General features: G+C 42.3%; 3 protein-coding genes across 5 annotated transcripts; 1 reads left to right on the forward strand and 2 right to left on the reverse strand.

The window, feature by feature from the left end:
- Positions 1-3,690: 3,690 nt before the first annotated feature.
- On the forward strand, positions 3,691-10,687 carry LOC105698233 (fanconi-associated nuclease 1). The gene is made up of 10 exons (XM_012422295.2): positions 3,691-4,536; positions 4,653-5,134; positions 5,276-5,565; positions 5,661-6,069; positions 6,349-6,480; positions 8,399-8,839; positions 8,982-9,393; positions 9,505-9,627; positions 9,754-9,865; positions 10,501-10,687. The coding sequence occupies exons 1-10, from the start codon at positions 4,399-4,401 to the stop codon at positions 10,524-10,526; spliced, it is 2,565 nt and encodes an 854-aa protein (XP_012277718.1). The 5' UTR covers positions 3,691-4,398; the 3' UTR covers positions 10,527-10,687.
- LOC105698243 lies at positions 6,517-8,380 on the reverse strand. The gene has a single exon (XM_012422306.2). The coding sequence runs from the start codon at positions 7,915-7,917 to the stop codon at positions 6,886-6,888; it is 1,032 nt and encodes a 343-aa protein (XP_012277729.1). The 5' UTR covers positions 7,918-8,380; the 3' UTR covers positions 6,517-6,885.
- Positions 9,776-12,649, reverse strand: LOC105698250 (NAD-dependent protein deacylase sirtuin-5, mitochondrial). 3 transcript variants are annotated; one of them, XM_023433402.1, is made up of 7 exons: positions 12,398-12,649; positions 12,139-12,310; positions 11,631-11,845; positions 11,385-11,527; positions 10,996-11,146; positions 10,166-10,298; positions 9,776-9,913 (listed from the first exon to the last, which is right to left on the reverse strand). In XM_023433402.1, the coding sequence occupies exons 1-6, from the start codon at positions 12,415-12,417 to the stop codon at positions 10,244-10,246; spliced, it is 756 nt and encodes a 251-aa protein (XP_023289170.1). In that variant the 5' UTR covers positions 12,418-12,649; the 3' UTR covers positions 9,776-9,913; positions 10,166-10,243. The 3 variants fall into 3 exon arrangements, with proteins under 3 accessions (XP_023289170.1, XP_012277752.1, XP_012277742.1); XM_012422329.1 differs by having other exon boundaries at positions 10,996-11,143; positions 12,139-12,649; XM_012422319.1 differs by having other exon boundaries at positions 12,139-12,649.
- Between the last annotated feature and the right edge of the window lie 265 nt (positions 12,650-12,914).

The following is a 12,914-nucleotide window of genomic DNA, read 5'->3' on the forward strand; positions in this document are numbered from 1 at the left end:
AAAGAAATCCAGGAATTATGACGAAAGTGAGTTCTACTTGCCGGCATTGAAGTCTCCCGGCTTGAATCATTCGATTTATATGAGAATATGTAGATTAAGTGCTCCAACCCGCGCGATAGAAACGTAAGTAAATTACATATCCGAGCAGTAAATGCAAAAGAGAAGTAAATACAAGCAGCTGCAAGGAGGGAATATTCTGTCGCGCGCGGGCATTAAAGTCTCCCAACCTGAATCACTCAATTTGCGTTCGCTTGCATAGATGAAACGTTCAGCCATGTAAATGCAGGCTTGAGGTTTTCAAACAACACAAATGTACTGCTCGTTGTTCATTTAGACACTCGGATGTGCAGAAACGAGCACAGACAATACGTGCACGGTGCTTGCGTCAACGCGGCGTTTTTACATTCTATCATGCAACGATGTTAAAAATCTCTAAATATAGAGTTAAATGTATACTATCGCCCACAGGGTTGTTTATTGTCGCCAAGAATGAATAATGCCACGAATATACTGTGGAGAAATAATAATTTGTCGTCCATACGGCGAAAGCATCTTGCTGACATTTTCTGCTGGTCCATGTTCAAGTCTGCAAATTTTCCAGAGCGAGTAGAATTTTTGCAACTTGAATTTAAATTACTTTCCTACGTGCAGTGTTCTCTGATTCGGTACACGTAAATGATTAGAGACAACCTTAACCTCCTTTATTCGCTCAACGGATTCGAGTTAGCGGAATGCGACGTGGAAGCCATGTCTAATTTCGGAGTACGCTTATCAATTGCACGATACATCCAAAGGGGTGCGTTTGAATTGCAAATGGCGTCCTCGCGACGACTTGTCATCGATTCGATTTTTGAGCTAATCGGTTTGGATGGGGCCGGCTGGCGATAAAAAGAAAATGTCAGCTCGATCGCGCGTGCCCACGCAGGTACGCGTGTGAACGTGCGTCCTGAATTCCACATGAGTTTAGTGGAGAAAGCAAGTATCCGGTACCGAAGTTCGAGTGCGCTCGCGAACCGTGCACGGTGTCTTATCACGTTTCGACCGCTACTTTTTATATCGCGTTTCGATCGTTCGACCGACTCTGACCTCAAAGATAAAGTCCCATTTTGTCAACGGGGTCGTTAAAATACGTTATCATTAATTGGACATTAAATGCAAAATGAACGAAGAATCTGGTCCGTACAAACGCGTTCTCCAAGATGGCGACGCCATTTCAAGGCCATCGCGTTACTTTTCCTTTTCTATCGGGCGAAGTCTAAAATAAAGGTGAAAAAGAGAAAGCCTCGGATAGCATCCACTTTATCGGGCCGTCTCTTGGCCGGGAATCAAAAGAAAAGGATCGAACTCGTCCGTATGAACATGTTCTCGTAAGTAAAGTGGCACTTTTACGAGGCCTCTTCTCTCTTCGGCGGCATACTGCGCGTGACTGTCTCTCTCCCTCCCGTGGAAATTTAACGACGAGTATTCATCCCGAGCGCGTCCGCCATTATCCGCTCTGCCATTGATGCCGGACTCATGAATATTTAAAAGAACCACCGCCGACCTCCAGAATTGACTCGCTACGCCCTAATTGACAATAAGAAGCCCGTGAATAAACGAGATGCATGCCATCGGTAAAACCTAAATTAAGGTTTTACATGTTCGTGGAAAAATCTAGCCGATCCGAGGTCGGTCGAGAGGAGAGGGAAGAAGGAGGCGCAGACCGGTTAAGTATTCGGTGTCGTTCGCAAATGCTTTTAAATATATTTGTCGCGAAACTCTACCGAGTTTCTTGAAATCACCTGAGATGAGAAAAAGCAAATACAAGAGATAAAGCAAAGGAGGAACCTTTACGTAAACAGCGATGTCCGGAAGTAAAAAAAAAAAGAAAAAGTGATACGCGAATTGGCATTGTTGTCACGAGGAGGAGCGAAAAAGAAGGCAGAAGGAAGGGGTTAGGGCCGGACGGCAACAAGAGCAATTAGGGCAAAGAGGGAGCGAGGGAAAATGGAGAAAATAAGTGAACAAGGTGCGAGACGGAAGAAAACCACGGGGGATGTAAAAGCGGGAATCAGAGCGAGACGGGAAGGGAGTCGAATAAACGAGAGGGGGAGCGCGCATGCGCGACGATTTGAATACCAAATGCGCGGACTCTTGTGCAATTCCTTCGGGTATCTCTTTCCCCTTTGCATCCTTACTCCCGGGTCCCTTCGACCTTTTGCCGTCTACCTGCGTGTCCGGAGTATTTTTAGGCGTGACACGATTTCTTTGTGCTGCGTCCCTGCCGTGGAAATAACTTCGCGCCCCGCCGCCGGGAAAGGAGCTCGTCTACTCTCCCGCCCCGGGATTCCTCCTTCTCGTTATTGGTCCATTCGTTGTTCCCCTCCGATGACAATATTCCTTCGGATGTAAGGGGTATAAGGGGTCTTTCCCATAAAATAGCTAATTCTGCCATCAAACATGCGGAAGGATCCGACGTTGACGCAAAACCAATGTTCTGCATCGTCTTCCAACACTTTCTTTCCGTTTCTTAACTCGCGTACGTATCTCATTCTCATCTCACTTCTTTGACAGCTCGGACGCGTGGAAGCGACGGTCTCATGGAATAATCCCTCGTGTTCTTTTTATTTTTTCAGCACACCCAAATTGCCAAATTGATCTTTGAAGGAACTTAACGATTTCCAAAGTCAAGCGACGGTAGCAGCCGGATGTAACCAGGGTCTTCTAGCGGTGACTTGATTTAGCCTCTCCTAGGCTTTGTCTGTACGCGGAGGACGGAGACATAGCCTAGAATAGGTTAGGTCAGGGCTCGTTCTCCACGATTGGCCCCGTGACCTGTCAATGACCCATCAAAGCCAGAGTCAAGTTCAAGTCTAAGAGTCGAGATCGCGAGCCCCCCTATTGGGCGCATCTTCGAAGTCCGTTTAGTTAAGGGGGTATTATAAGTCTAGAAGCTTGTTTTTTAGGTCATTTTTAGGAATTCATTTTGCGAAAACTATCGAACCTACAGTGAAAAAATAATTAATGTAATAAAGAAACTTATTGAACAATAATAATGAGTACGTTTAATTAGACGAACGTGTCTAACAAACCCTCCAATCGCCTATTCCTGATCCTTGAAAATCACACGTAGATCTAAGGCACGAAACTCGGTGCCACCTCCTTGGTTGTTCTATGATCCTGTTAGAAATCGGAAATTTCATCCCCTAAAATTTATGCCCGGGAGAGACTCGGTGCCACCTCCTCGGTTGTCCTATGATCCTGTTAGAAATCGGAAATTTAAGGCATACATTTTAGGGGTTGAAATTTTCGATTTGTAACAGGATCATAGGACAACCGAGGAGGTGGCACCGAGTCTCTCCCGGGCATAAATTTTAGGGGTTGAAATTTTCGATTTCTAACAGGATCATAGGATAACCGAGGAGGTGGCACCGAGTCTCTCCCGGGCAAAAATTTTAGGGGTTGAAATTTCCGACTTCTAACAGGATCATAGGACAACCGAGGAGGTGGCACCGAGTTTCGTGCCCTAGATCTACGAGTGATTTTCAAGGATCAGGAATAGGCGATTGGAGGGTTTGTTAGACATGCTCGTCTAATTAAATGTACTCATTATTATTGTTCAATAAGTTTCTTTATTACATTAATTATTTTACAGTTTATTATACATCGGGTACCGCAAGTACATAAGTTCTCGAGCTCGTTTTTTACATTACCACCTCCAGGCTGCGCCATGTACACGAGGAAGCCATTCATGACCCCCAGTGCACAAGCTTATCTGCAAAATGTCCGACGTTAAACATTTAAAGCGTTGTGTTCGAATGTAATTAATACTTTGGCAAGGTACAACTTGATTTACTCTAAATAACTTTGTAATAAGTAATATCTGTAAGTGAGCAATTAAGTACGTGGATACGCAGAGAAATATTATGTATGCAATGAATAATAAATCATTTATATCGTGTGACTTGTTACGTGAAAAATCTCATCGAAGGATGTGGAGTCCATCAACAATGTCACGGTGAAGCGCATCTATAAAAGCAAGTATTATGTGCTCCCGTAGTATAAAAATTGCATTTATCTATTTTCCTTCGCATTTATTCAATGTGGAACTAGAATTTCTACCAATGTATACAAGTGGCTCCATCTCCCGCACCTACGGCTATACTGAGAAACACAGTTACACAACAGAAAATTACCGACCGCTGATCGTTCCACAAATCCCTAAAACTTGAAACGTAGAGAGAACTTTAGCATCCATCTTACGTTCTGTCGCATAGGCTACATCTCCATTGTACTTGAAATCCGGGATTTATCATGTCCAAACTCAGGTTCACGTAAAGTGACGTGAATAATTAAACGGTGTCAACAAGTGACGCTTTTTACACCTGGATGTCCTAGTTTTTATATTAATAATATGAGATGGCTACACAAATGCGAATCGATCATTTTTTCAAATCGGCTCGCGGCGGTAATACTAATTGTGCCGGAAAGCTAACCAATCCTGGTCACTCCGCAAATGTGTCTCCGAAGGGAAAAAGTAAATTATCCCTTAAAAGAGTAAGTCTTCACCCTTGAACATTCTTTGCATATTTAAAGTATAAATCTACTTTAGTAGTAAACACATAAAATTTTCATTTTGATTGACAAATAAATTGAATCGTTTCAAATTCCAGTCGATGTCGACATTGACTTCGACAACTGGGAATAATAAAAGAAAGTCAAATAATCAAGCTTTGACTAAATCATCCACCATGCCAGTGTCACGGAAGATCAGTCAGTCGAAAAGTGATTCCTCGAGATTAGAATGTTCAATTTTACACGTGCATGCAAATTACTCAATGGTCCCTGACACTCCATCGAAAGCGAGCCCTTCAAGTAATAAACGAAAAGCTTCCCCTACCAGTATCGGTAACTCTCCAAAGAAGACACCGTCGAAGATCGTAAGAATAGTCTCTCACAGACAGAATGGTCCTTACAGTCCTAGAAAACTGTTTTCTGAGAGGATAGACGTTGACGCAACCATGCAGGCTATAGAGAACATTAATCTCACCAAGCAAGGTGCGATACGTCCAAATAATTTCAACTTAGCAGAGGTTTATTCCAAGCCAGACTTTGATGTGGTTTACAGTCGTCCTAATAATGATACATCGATAAGGTACATTGTAATATTTAATATATGCATGAAGATTCAGTTAAAATGTTCAAAAAGGATCATTCTACATGACCCTTTAACACGTGTTCTTTGTGATGTGTCTTGCAGCAAATTCTAAATCCTGTTTCCCCTTCAACGATACAGGTACGATTGGAAGGACCTCATCACTCCGAAGGAGAAACATGCGGACAACCTTTTCATGATTCTAGTCGAAGTTTTCACAAATCCTCTGAACTGTGGATATTTTAACGATGCAGAACTAGACACAGCTGTTTCAATCATGTCTTTAAGTGCCAAGGCACAAATGTTGCTAGCTAGAATGTTGAAAAGGAAACTCTGCTGGCACAGAGTTGGACTCCTGTCATACCCTGAAGTGGCCAATAACTTGGAACCATTCTTCGCAGAGTTGATTGAGAAGAAGTTCTGTGACTCGTGTATGTGCAATTTTTGTTTTCAAATTGTAAACCATCCGAGAAATTTAAAAATGAACTAATAAGGTATTGATATGTCAAGAATATCTAAATTTCAGGTCTCGACAAAGAGGATATTTCCATACTATTACAGCTACTTCAAGTCGACGAGATACGAAAAGTTTGTCAGAAATTTAAAGTGGATCACCGAGGCAATAAGCCAAAGCTTGTATCCGAATTACTTAAAATATACAATACAAGAAAGTCATTGTTCCCTGGGGCGACAACTCCTAGTGATGCTCTTCGTTCGATGATAGTCTCCGCAGTGGGCCTTTGTATAAGAATCTCAGAAAATTTTCTAAGTCTTATTCAGAGAGTCGTTGTACTCTTGATTCCAATGCAGGATCCAAAGGAGAAACTTTCCGATACCTTCTTAATGTTAACGAATGTCCTGCGAGGGGATATCATTTATCCAACAATGCCAAAGGAACGTTACCCCATTTTCGAGAGCAGAGAACACCTGATACGGTATGTGCACTTTGTTATTCAAATTTTGACACTTTATTGGTACTCGAAAAACTGCGTAAAAACCTGTGCCATTAACGTAGAGTCTAATTTTTCAACAATCGATCTATAACTTACAAATAAAGACACAATTGACCGCGAGCATTTGGTTTATTTTCCTAAAAAAAGAGGCAGGATTTCACAGTCTGTGGACATCGACAGCTTGTAGACAATAAACAAGAAATTAAACATGATAGAAAGGTAGTTTGCGCAACTCCTAACTTTATACACTTTTATTAACAGTTACGTAGAGGGAAGGAACGCTCTGTCAAAGTATTACGAAGCTGATGAGAACAAAGATTGGGAAACAGTCCGATCACTTGGAAGACTGGCCTACAACACTTTAGCATCCATCCTCAAAGACGAGCAACCACGGTGAGTCTATTTCGATCACCTCGTGGATAACAGTATTTTTGATCCAAGGCAAGTAGTTGAAGACTCCTGGTTTGACAAAAAAAAAAAAATCCTTGCAAAACTCAACCGAAGCAGATCCACAAAGTTTCCCAAGTTATTATCGATGTCAGCGTAGCACTTCTCCCAGGTTTGAACTCTAAAGTCAGAACTGTCGATTCACCGAAAGTATCCTAACCATATCACTCGATGACAACGTTCCCCCTCGATACATTCAAAGAAACCATGTCTGCAACGTCAAGGCAAAAATCACCACTCATGGTGATTCATTCTGTCCAAGTTCCTGATTAAAATCAACACTCGAACAGAGCCTGCAAATATGGTTTCCATCGGGTACCCCGAAGCCAACGATACCATAAATCCAGTCGTTCAATCAGTAGGCTCTTCTTTAATATCCTGAGGATAGGGTCCCCTTACCTTGAAGGCCACCTGGCCCATTCCGAAGAACAGCTTATGGTCTCGCTGCTGAATAACCGCGAGTGCCTTCTGGTCCATCGCAAAGAGCATTTGGAAACCCGAGTTCTGTTGAATTGCACTCTCCAGGACGATCCACTTGCTGGTATCCACGTCTTCGTTCTGACTCCTGAGCAGTTGCAACACCTTGGCAGCTTCGATACAGGGCCCAGGAATGCAGACCGCGACCTTTTTGTACATGGGGAAGTCCTTCATGTCCACGGCCTCTAGGGCGACGTCCTGCCAAGGCCTCATCCCCGGGATCTTGGTCTTCAACCACTCCGCAGACTTCCTGTCGGCGCACTCGACAACGACGCTTCCCCTCTCCAGCTCGGCCTTGACGAACCTGGGGAAGAAGGCATCCCCAGGGAGCTCCGCAAGAGCCGCCACGACATTGGCTTGGATATGGTCCAGCTGTTCCAGAGTCAAGTGCACCATCGGATAGCTGACATGGAAAATGGCCACCACGGGCGGCTCCTCGGGCTCCTTCTCGACCTCCTTCTCGACCTCCTGCACCCTCTTCCTCTTCTTCGGGGATGGCGTCCCGCCCGGCTGACCTCCGGCCACCGGACGATCGATGTCGCTCCTCGACCTGGTCTCGTCGAGCTGGTTCACCGATAGATTCTCAAAACTCGTCGGGGCGGAACTGCGAACCGGTGTTTGGCGTTTCTTCTGCTTGTTGGGTCGGTTGTACTCGTAGTATGGCTCGCTGTTGTAGCCGTATCCGTTCGCCTGTGTCCACGGTTTCTTGGTGTCCTTGAAAGCCTTCTTCGCCTGCTTCTTCTGCCTCTTCGTCAGGGCGTTCGCGTTGTCTTTCGCTGGTGGCGCCCATCGAGTTGGCTCCCCCTCGCTGTTTGGATAATTCGGCGGCCCAAAGGACCGCATGCTCGGGTCTATCTTGTACCCCACGTCTCCTCCGTAATTCGTTTGGTTTGTCTGGTTTTCCATTCTGGTTCCCACGAGTATTGGGGAATGGGTCGTCCGCCCCCGCAGAGCCCCTTACGGGGGTAAGGCGTTTTCTACTCCTGGAATTCCGCCCGGTTTTCCAGAGACACCGTTTGAGATACCAATTCTCTGATACCATCCAGCCTTCGGCACGGTCGTTAAACACCTTGGCTTGAGCTGGCTGTTGCGAGCACCGTTCCTTATCACTCTCAATATTTTCAGTCTACGCTGGAGACACGTGTTGAAAAGATTTTAAGTATAAGTAATGTCGAAAGAAGAGGGGTTTAGATTTTGTAATTGACAGCAACGTGTTTGTCAAGGTATGATTGAGAGTAATAACGAATGGTACCCGGGCGATGGGAGCGCCACTTTCCCTACGCCAACCCTGCATTCCATTGAATATTAAATACTAGTCCCTCAATTGGACAATTTCTTTTATTTGGAAATTAGGTTGAAATTGGGTTGAAAAGTCGAACTTTTCCAGTTACGATGGTGTGCCATCCCACGTGAAGAAATTCGTTCCGGAACATGTCTGGGCGAAAGTCTTGTCGAAGAGCCTGGTGGCTTTCAAGAAAGATGCTGAAAATATATCGGAAGCTGTAAAGTATCTGGAGCTGCTGTTAAACCAAGATCACATGCAGCATTATCGTGGCAAGTGGTACGGAGAATTTGCTCTCATTGAGATGCACTACAGGAAGAACTTGGAAGCGAGTGCTGTGTTGACGGTGAACGCCCTTAAACAGGAAGACCTCACCGACGTCGACGTTTTCGAGATGCTCGACAGAGCGAGAAAGCTGACGAGGAGAGCCAAAGGCATCAAGTCCCAGACGAAGGAGCTGGTCCATTCGATTTCGCAGGAGATCGCTCAGCGATTTTCCGAATTTGCACCGACGAGTATTACCATAACAGCCACCATGGTACGCGGGTAAGTCCAAGAGAAGAGGGTGACGTTCTCTAAACTTTTTTTTAACCTTAGGCAGACCCAGTTAGGAGTTTTATAATTGACTAACCCTTCGCATGTCATTTTCATGCCACCTTAACTTGCGAATTATATATTTTGATTATAGAAACCTTAGTGGAACGAAGAGCACCTGGGAGGTAGACATCGGGGGCCAGGGAAAAGGATACATGAACGTGGAGACCCGAGCACTGCATCACTATTACAACGAAGGCTTCCCCTATGGACTGCACTGCGAAGGGGCTCTTCCTGCATTGTTTTTCACTGTCTTGTTCTGGGAAGAATTGTACGGCTATTTTGTTCCTGGAGCCTTCGTGTCCTGTTACCAGACTGCTCCGTTGGACCTGTACACCGTGGACTTTTATGAGAACCGGAAGGGTGCCATCGATGAGAAGCTTCGGATCCTTCGGTCCTTGGATGTGGAGAGTCTTAGTGACACGATGGTCATTAGTTACCTTAAGTACAGACAATATGAGTCACTCATGCCAAATAATCTCTTCAAGAACGAATACGATTTTAAGGTACTCTTAGATTTTATCGCTCGAATTTGCAAAATGGGAATTTTCTATCAATACATAAATAATTCTTATACATTGTTTGAAACATAAGAATTTACTTGAAAATCTTTTCAGGAAGTAATCGCATGCCTTGGAACCAACGGTGTAATTGGAATCTGCGAAAGGATGCTCAGTAATTTCAATCTCTGGAAAGCTGGCTTTCCAGATCTTATCGTGTGGAATCCACTCACTACGGAAGTAAGTGATAACGATTTATAATCATTTTCATTAGATTAATAACAGCCATGTTAGAAATTATCACCACTAAACTTCTGTAAACATGACGAACCTTTTCCATTGAATTCCTCATTTTTTAATTTGCAGTGTAAAATTGTCGAAGTCAAAGGTCCCGGTGATTCATTGTCGACTAAACAAAAGCTTTGGCTTCAGTATTTGCAACGCATCGGAATCTGCACGGAAGTGTGTATAGTTGAAGGTAATCCCTTTATTTATCCAGTGAAAGATCTCGCTACAATGATTATTCCTAAAAATATAATTTACTATGAACTTGAAAACGAGTCCTAAAACAGTACATTTGTATTCTGTTCGTCAGTATTATTCCAACAAACAGATATTTATCCTTCCAATATATTAAACTCTTTATACCTTTATACATATAAACAAAAGTTTTATAATAACGAATATATATAGAAAGCTTTCATTTTTATGATTACATGGAAAATTCAAATTATTAATGTTTATATAATAAACATAGCATACCGGCTGTATTACTTACATCTAGTACGCTTGGCATCAAAGTCGTTACTCTAATACTCTTACAAACAAACTTTTTTGTTTTTATCTCTTGTAATTGTTATGGTGCTAAAGCTTCCGGTACTGTAATTGTACAAGGCCCTTGGAAATGATATCTGCAAAATAGGGATTATCGAAGTTCTAAATGTTGGAAAATAAATTACAAGCATAAAACATGGTTCAATAATAAATAGCATGATTGAAATAGATTTAAGAAAGTAGCTTATACCGTAAAGTTTAGTTTAAAGTCATGAAACTTCCTTATACATGTGATATATTATTTAATTAATAATTAAAAACTTATTTGAATCTTTTCAGCAAAAGGTCACGCAAGGAAATGCTGAAGAAAAGTGTATAAACTTGGAAATTACATGGCTGCATATTTTACAATGCAATGTATAGAATTTGTTCCTCATACATTTTACACTTGTAACGATTGCTTGTATCGGAATGATATTCAAAGTGTTATTTAACATATAAGCATTTAGAGTGCGATCTACATATATTACAGAGTTAAACATTTTTTACTACACGACATTCCCATTACTCAGTATTTCAATTTCTTACTTTTGTATAAACAAATACGATACATTGCGGTACTTTGTATATAACAACTAAGTAACTGATAATTAAGACTGTTAAGTAACAAATCTTATTTTTTGGTTCTACCATTGACTGTGTGAATAGATTAATTATAATAAAAGCAATATTCTATGCAGCTACAAACAATACAACTGATACAGACAATGCATGAGAAGAGAAATAAGTCATAATATATTTTCTATTAGTTCCATTATATTTTCCAACACTTACTGGAACTGCCTCGTCGCTGGAGTGGTTTCTAAGTTGAACTCTGCAACTGGTATACCACGAGTGGCAACTTGTGGTGCAAACATTGCAGCTGGATAGACAATTGATGAAGTTCCCACGATTAAACAGGCATCGCAAGAATCTATGGCTTCTTCTAAACCAGAGAACATTTTATAACAATATGATGCAAGAACAGTGAAGCTTTAAATTTGTCATTTATGATTCACCCAAAAAATATTTTTAATTCACTAGGTTTAACAATATATTTGCTACACTGCTGCTGTTCAGAAATTCCAAGGAAATCCCATGTAATGTATTATAAATTGCTTACATTGCGCAATTGAATGATTAAATAAAATAAATTTAAACGAGTACAAAGGTGATTTACTTACGGGCTTGATCGAGTATACTTTGATCGAGATTTTCTCCGAACCATACTATGTGTGGCCTTAACAACCCTCGACATCCCTCATGTTCACATTTTGGCAAATCCTCTTTTGGGATGCTGGGTGGTTTCTCTTTAAAATTGCAGTCCCTTTTTGTACAATTTTCAGAATAAGTATTCTAAGACTGCCATTTATGGTCTCATCGCTTTGTTCCAGATTATAAATGAAATACTTTATATATTTTGACATTACCCTGAAAGAGCCAAAGCAGGACAAATTGGCACGGTTTCATTAACTAGAACCTCTTTGCACTTGGTACAACGTGTTTTGTACAAGTTGCCATGCAGTTCCAAAACATTTTTGCTGCCCGCTTTTTGATGCAGCCCGTCTACATTTTGAGTCAATACCGTAATTTTTTTCCCTTCCCTTAGAAAGCGATCCTCAAAAGCAGCGAGGGCTTCGTGAGCCTGTTGATGAAATAATTAGTTCTAATAGTATATAACAATTACAACAAAACCTTCTGTAATTTATCTTTAAATCAGAACTTCGATTCCATTCCCACCTTCGTTCATTGGTTGAAACCCTTCCAACGATAAATATCACAGTGCATAAAACATGCACATTCATTCTTTTTAACAAATAAAATTACATTTCAAGTGTTACTTTCATCACAATCGCTGAGTGTCGGACTACTTGAAAATTAACCGGCCACTTTCACGTAACCTCTCACCGGTTTTGAAGGAGTAAAAAGTGAGCTTACCTTGTTGGGCTTAACCTTGCTAACCAAATCTCGGCGATACTCGTAAAATTGCCATACCAAGGATGGATTCGCGGCGAAGGCTTCGGGGGTGGCCAAACTCTCCGCGCGGTAAGTGCGCCATAACCCCTCAGCACCGCGAAACGTCGGCACGCCGGATTCCGCGGAGACTCCACTGCCAGTTAGAATAAGAACATTCCTGGCACTGAACAAAGTCTCGCGAAAGGACCGCATAACGTTCATCATTACTCCGAATAATTACCACATGAATTGTCCTTTCATTCAAGAAACCACAAGAAATATCCCAACACTTCCCAACGTGGACTCATTATACCGAACATAACCTCCCTCCTCGGCCGTTGGAATAATCAAAGATGACGCGCACCGTGGCGTTGCTTGGCTTGAATTGCTTCAGACTGCTCGCACTCGCGCGACACCCATGCGACTAGAGATCCCTTACCCTCTGTTACCCCTCAGTGGCGGCGCAACTCGTTTCTGCCTCTCTCTGCCCACGTCTCCCTCACCTCTGCTCTACGGCTCCATCGTATTGGGATGAAAGCGGAACCACGAAGTATGACACTCTATGAGAGGAATAGAGAACATAAAATAACGTTTCAAAATGGCGCTGCGGTCGAAAACGACTCATGCGTAAAAATACTAAATAGTCAAGTTAACAAAGGTAATTCTTGATTTAAAAGAAAGGATAAAGCGATACGAAATTGATTGCAAGTATTTTTTGTGAATAGATACCGGTATATCTCTTTCCGCTAGCATTATTA

This window comes from Orussus abietinus, unplaced genomic scaffold (assembly GCF_000612105.2).
Source record: "Orussus abietinus isolate OABI.00-Male unplaced genomic scaffold, Oabi_2.0 scaffold13, whole genome shotgun sequence".
In the NCBI taxonomy this organism is placed as follows: Eukaryota; Metazoa; Arthropoda; class Insecta; order Hymenoptera; family Orussidae; genus Orussus; species Orussus abietinus.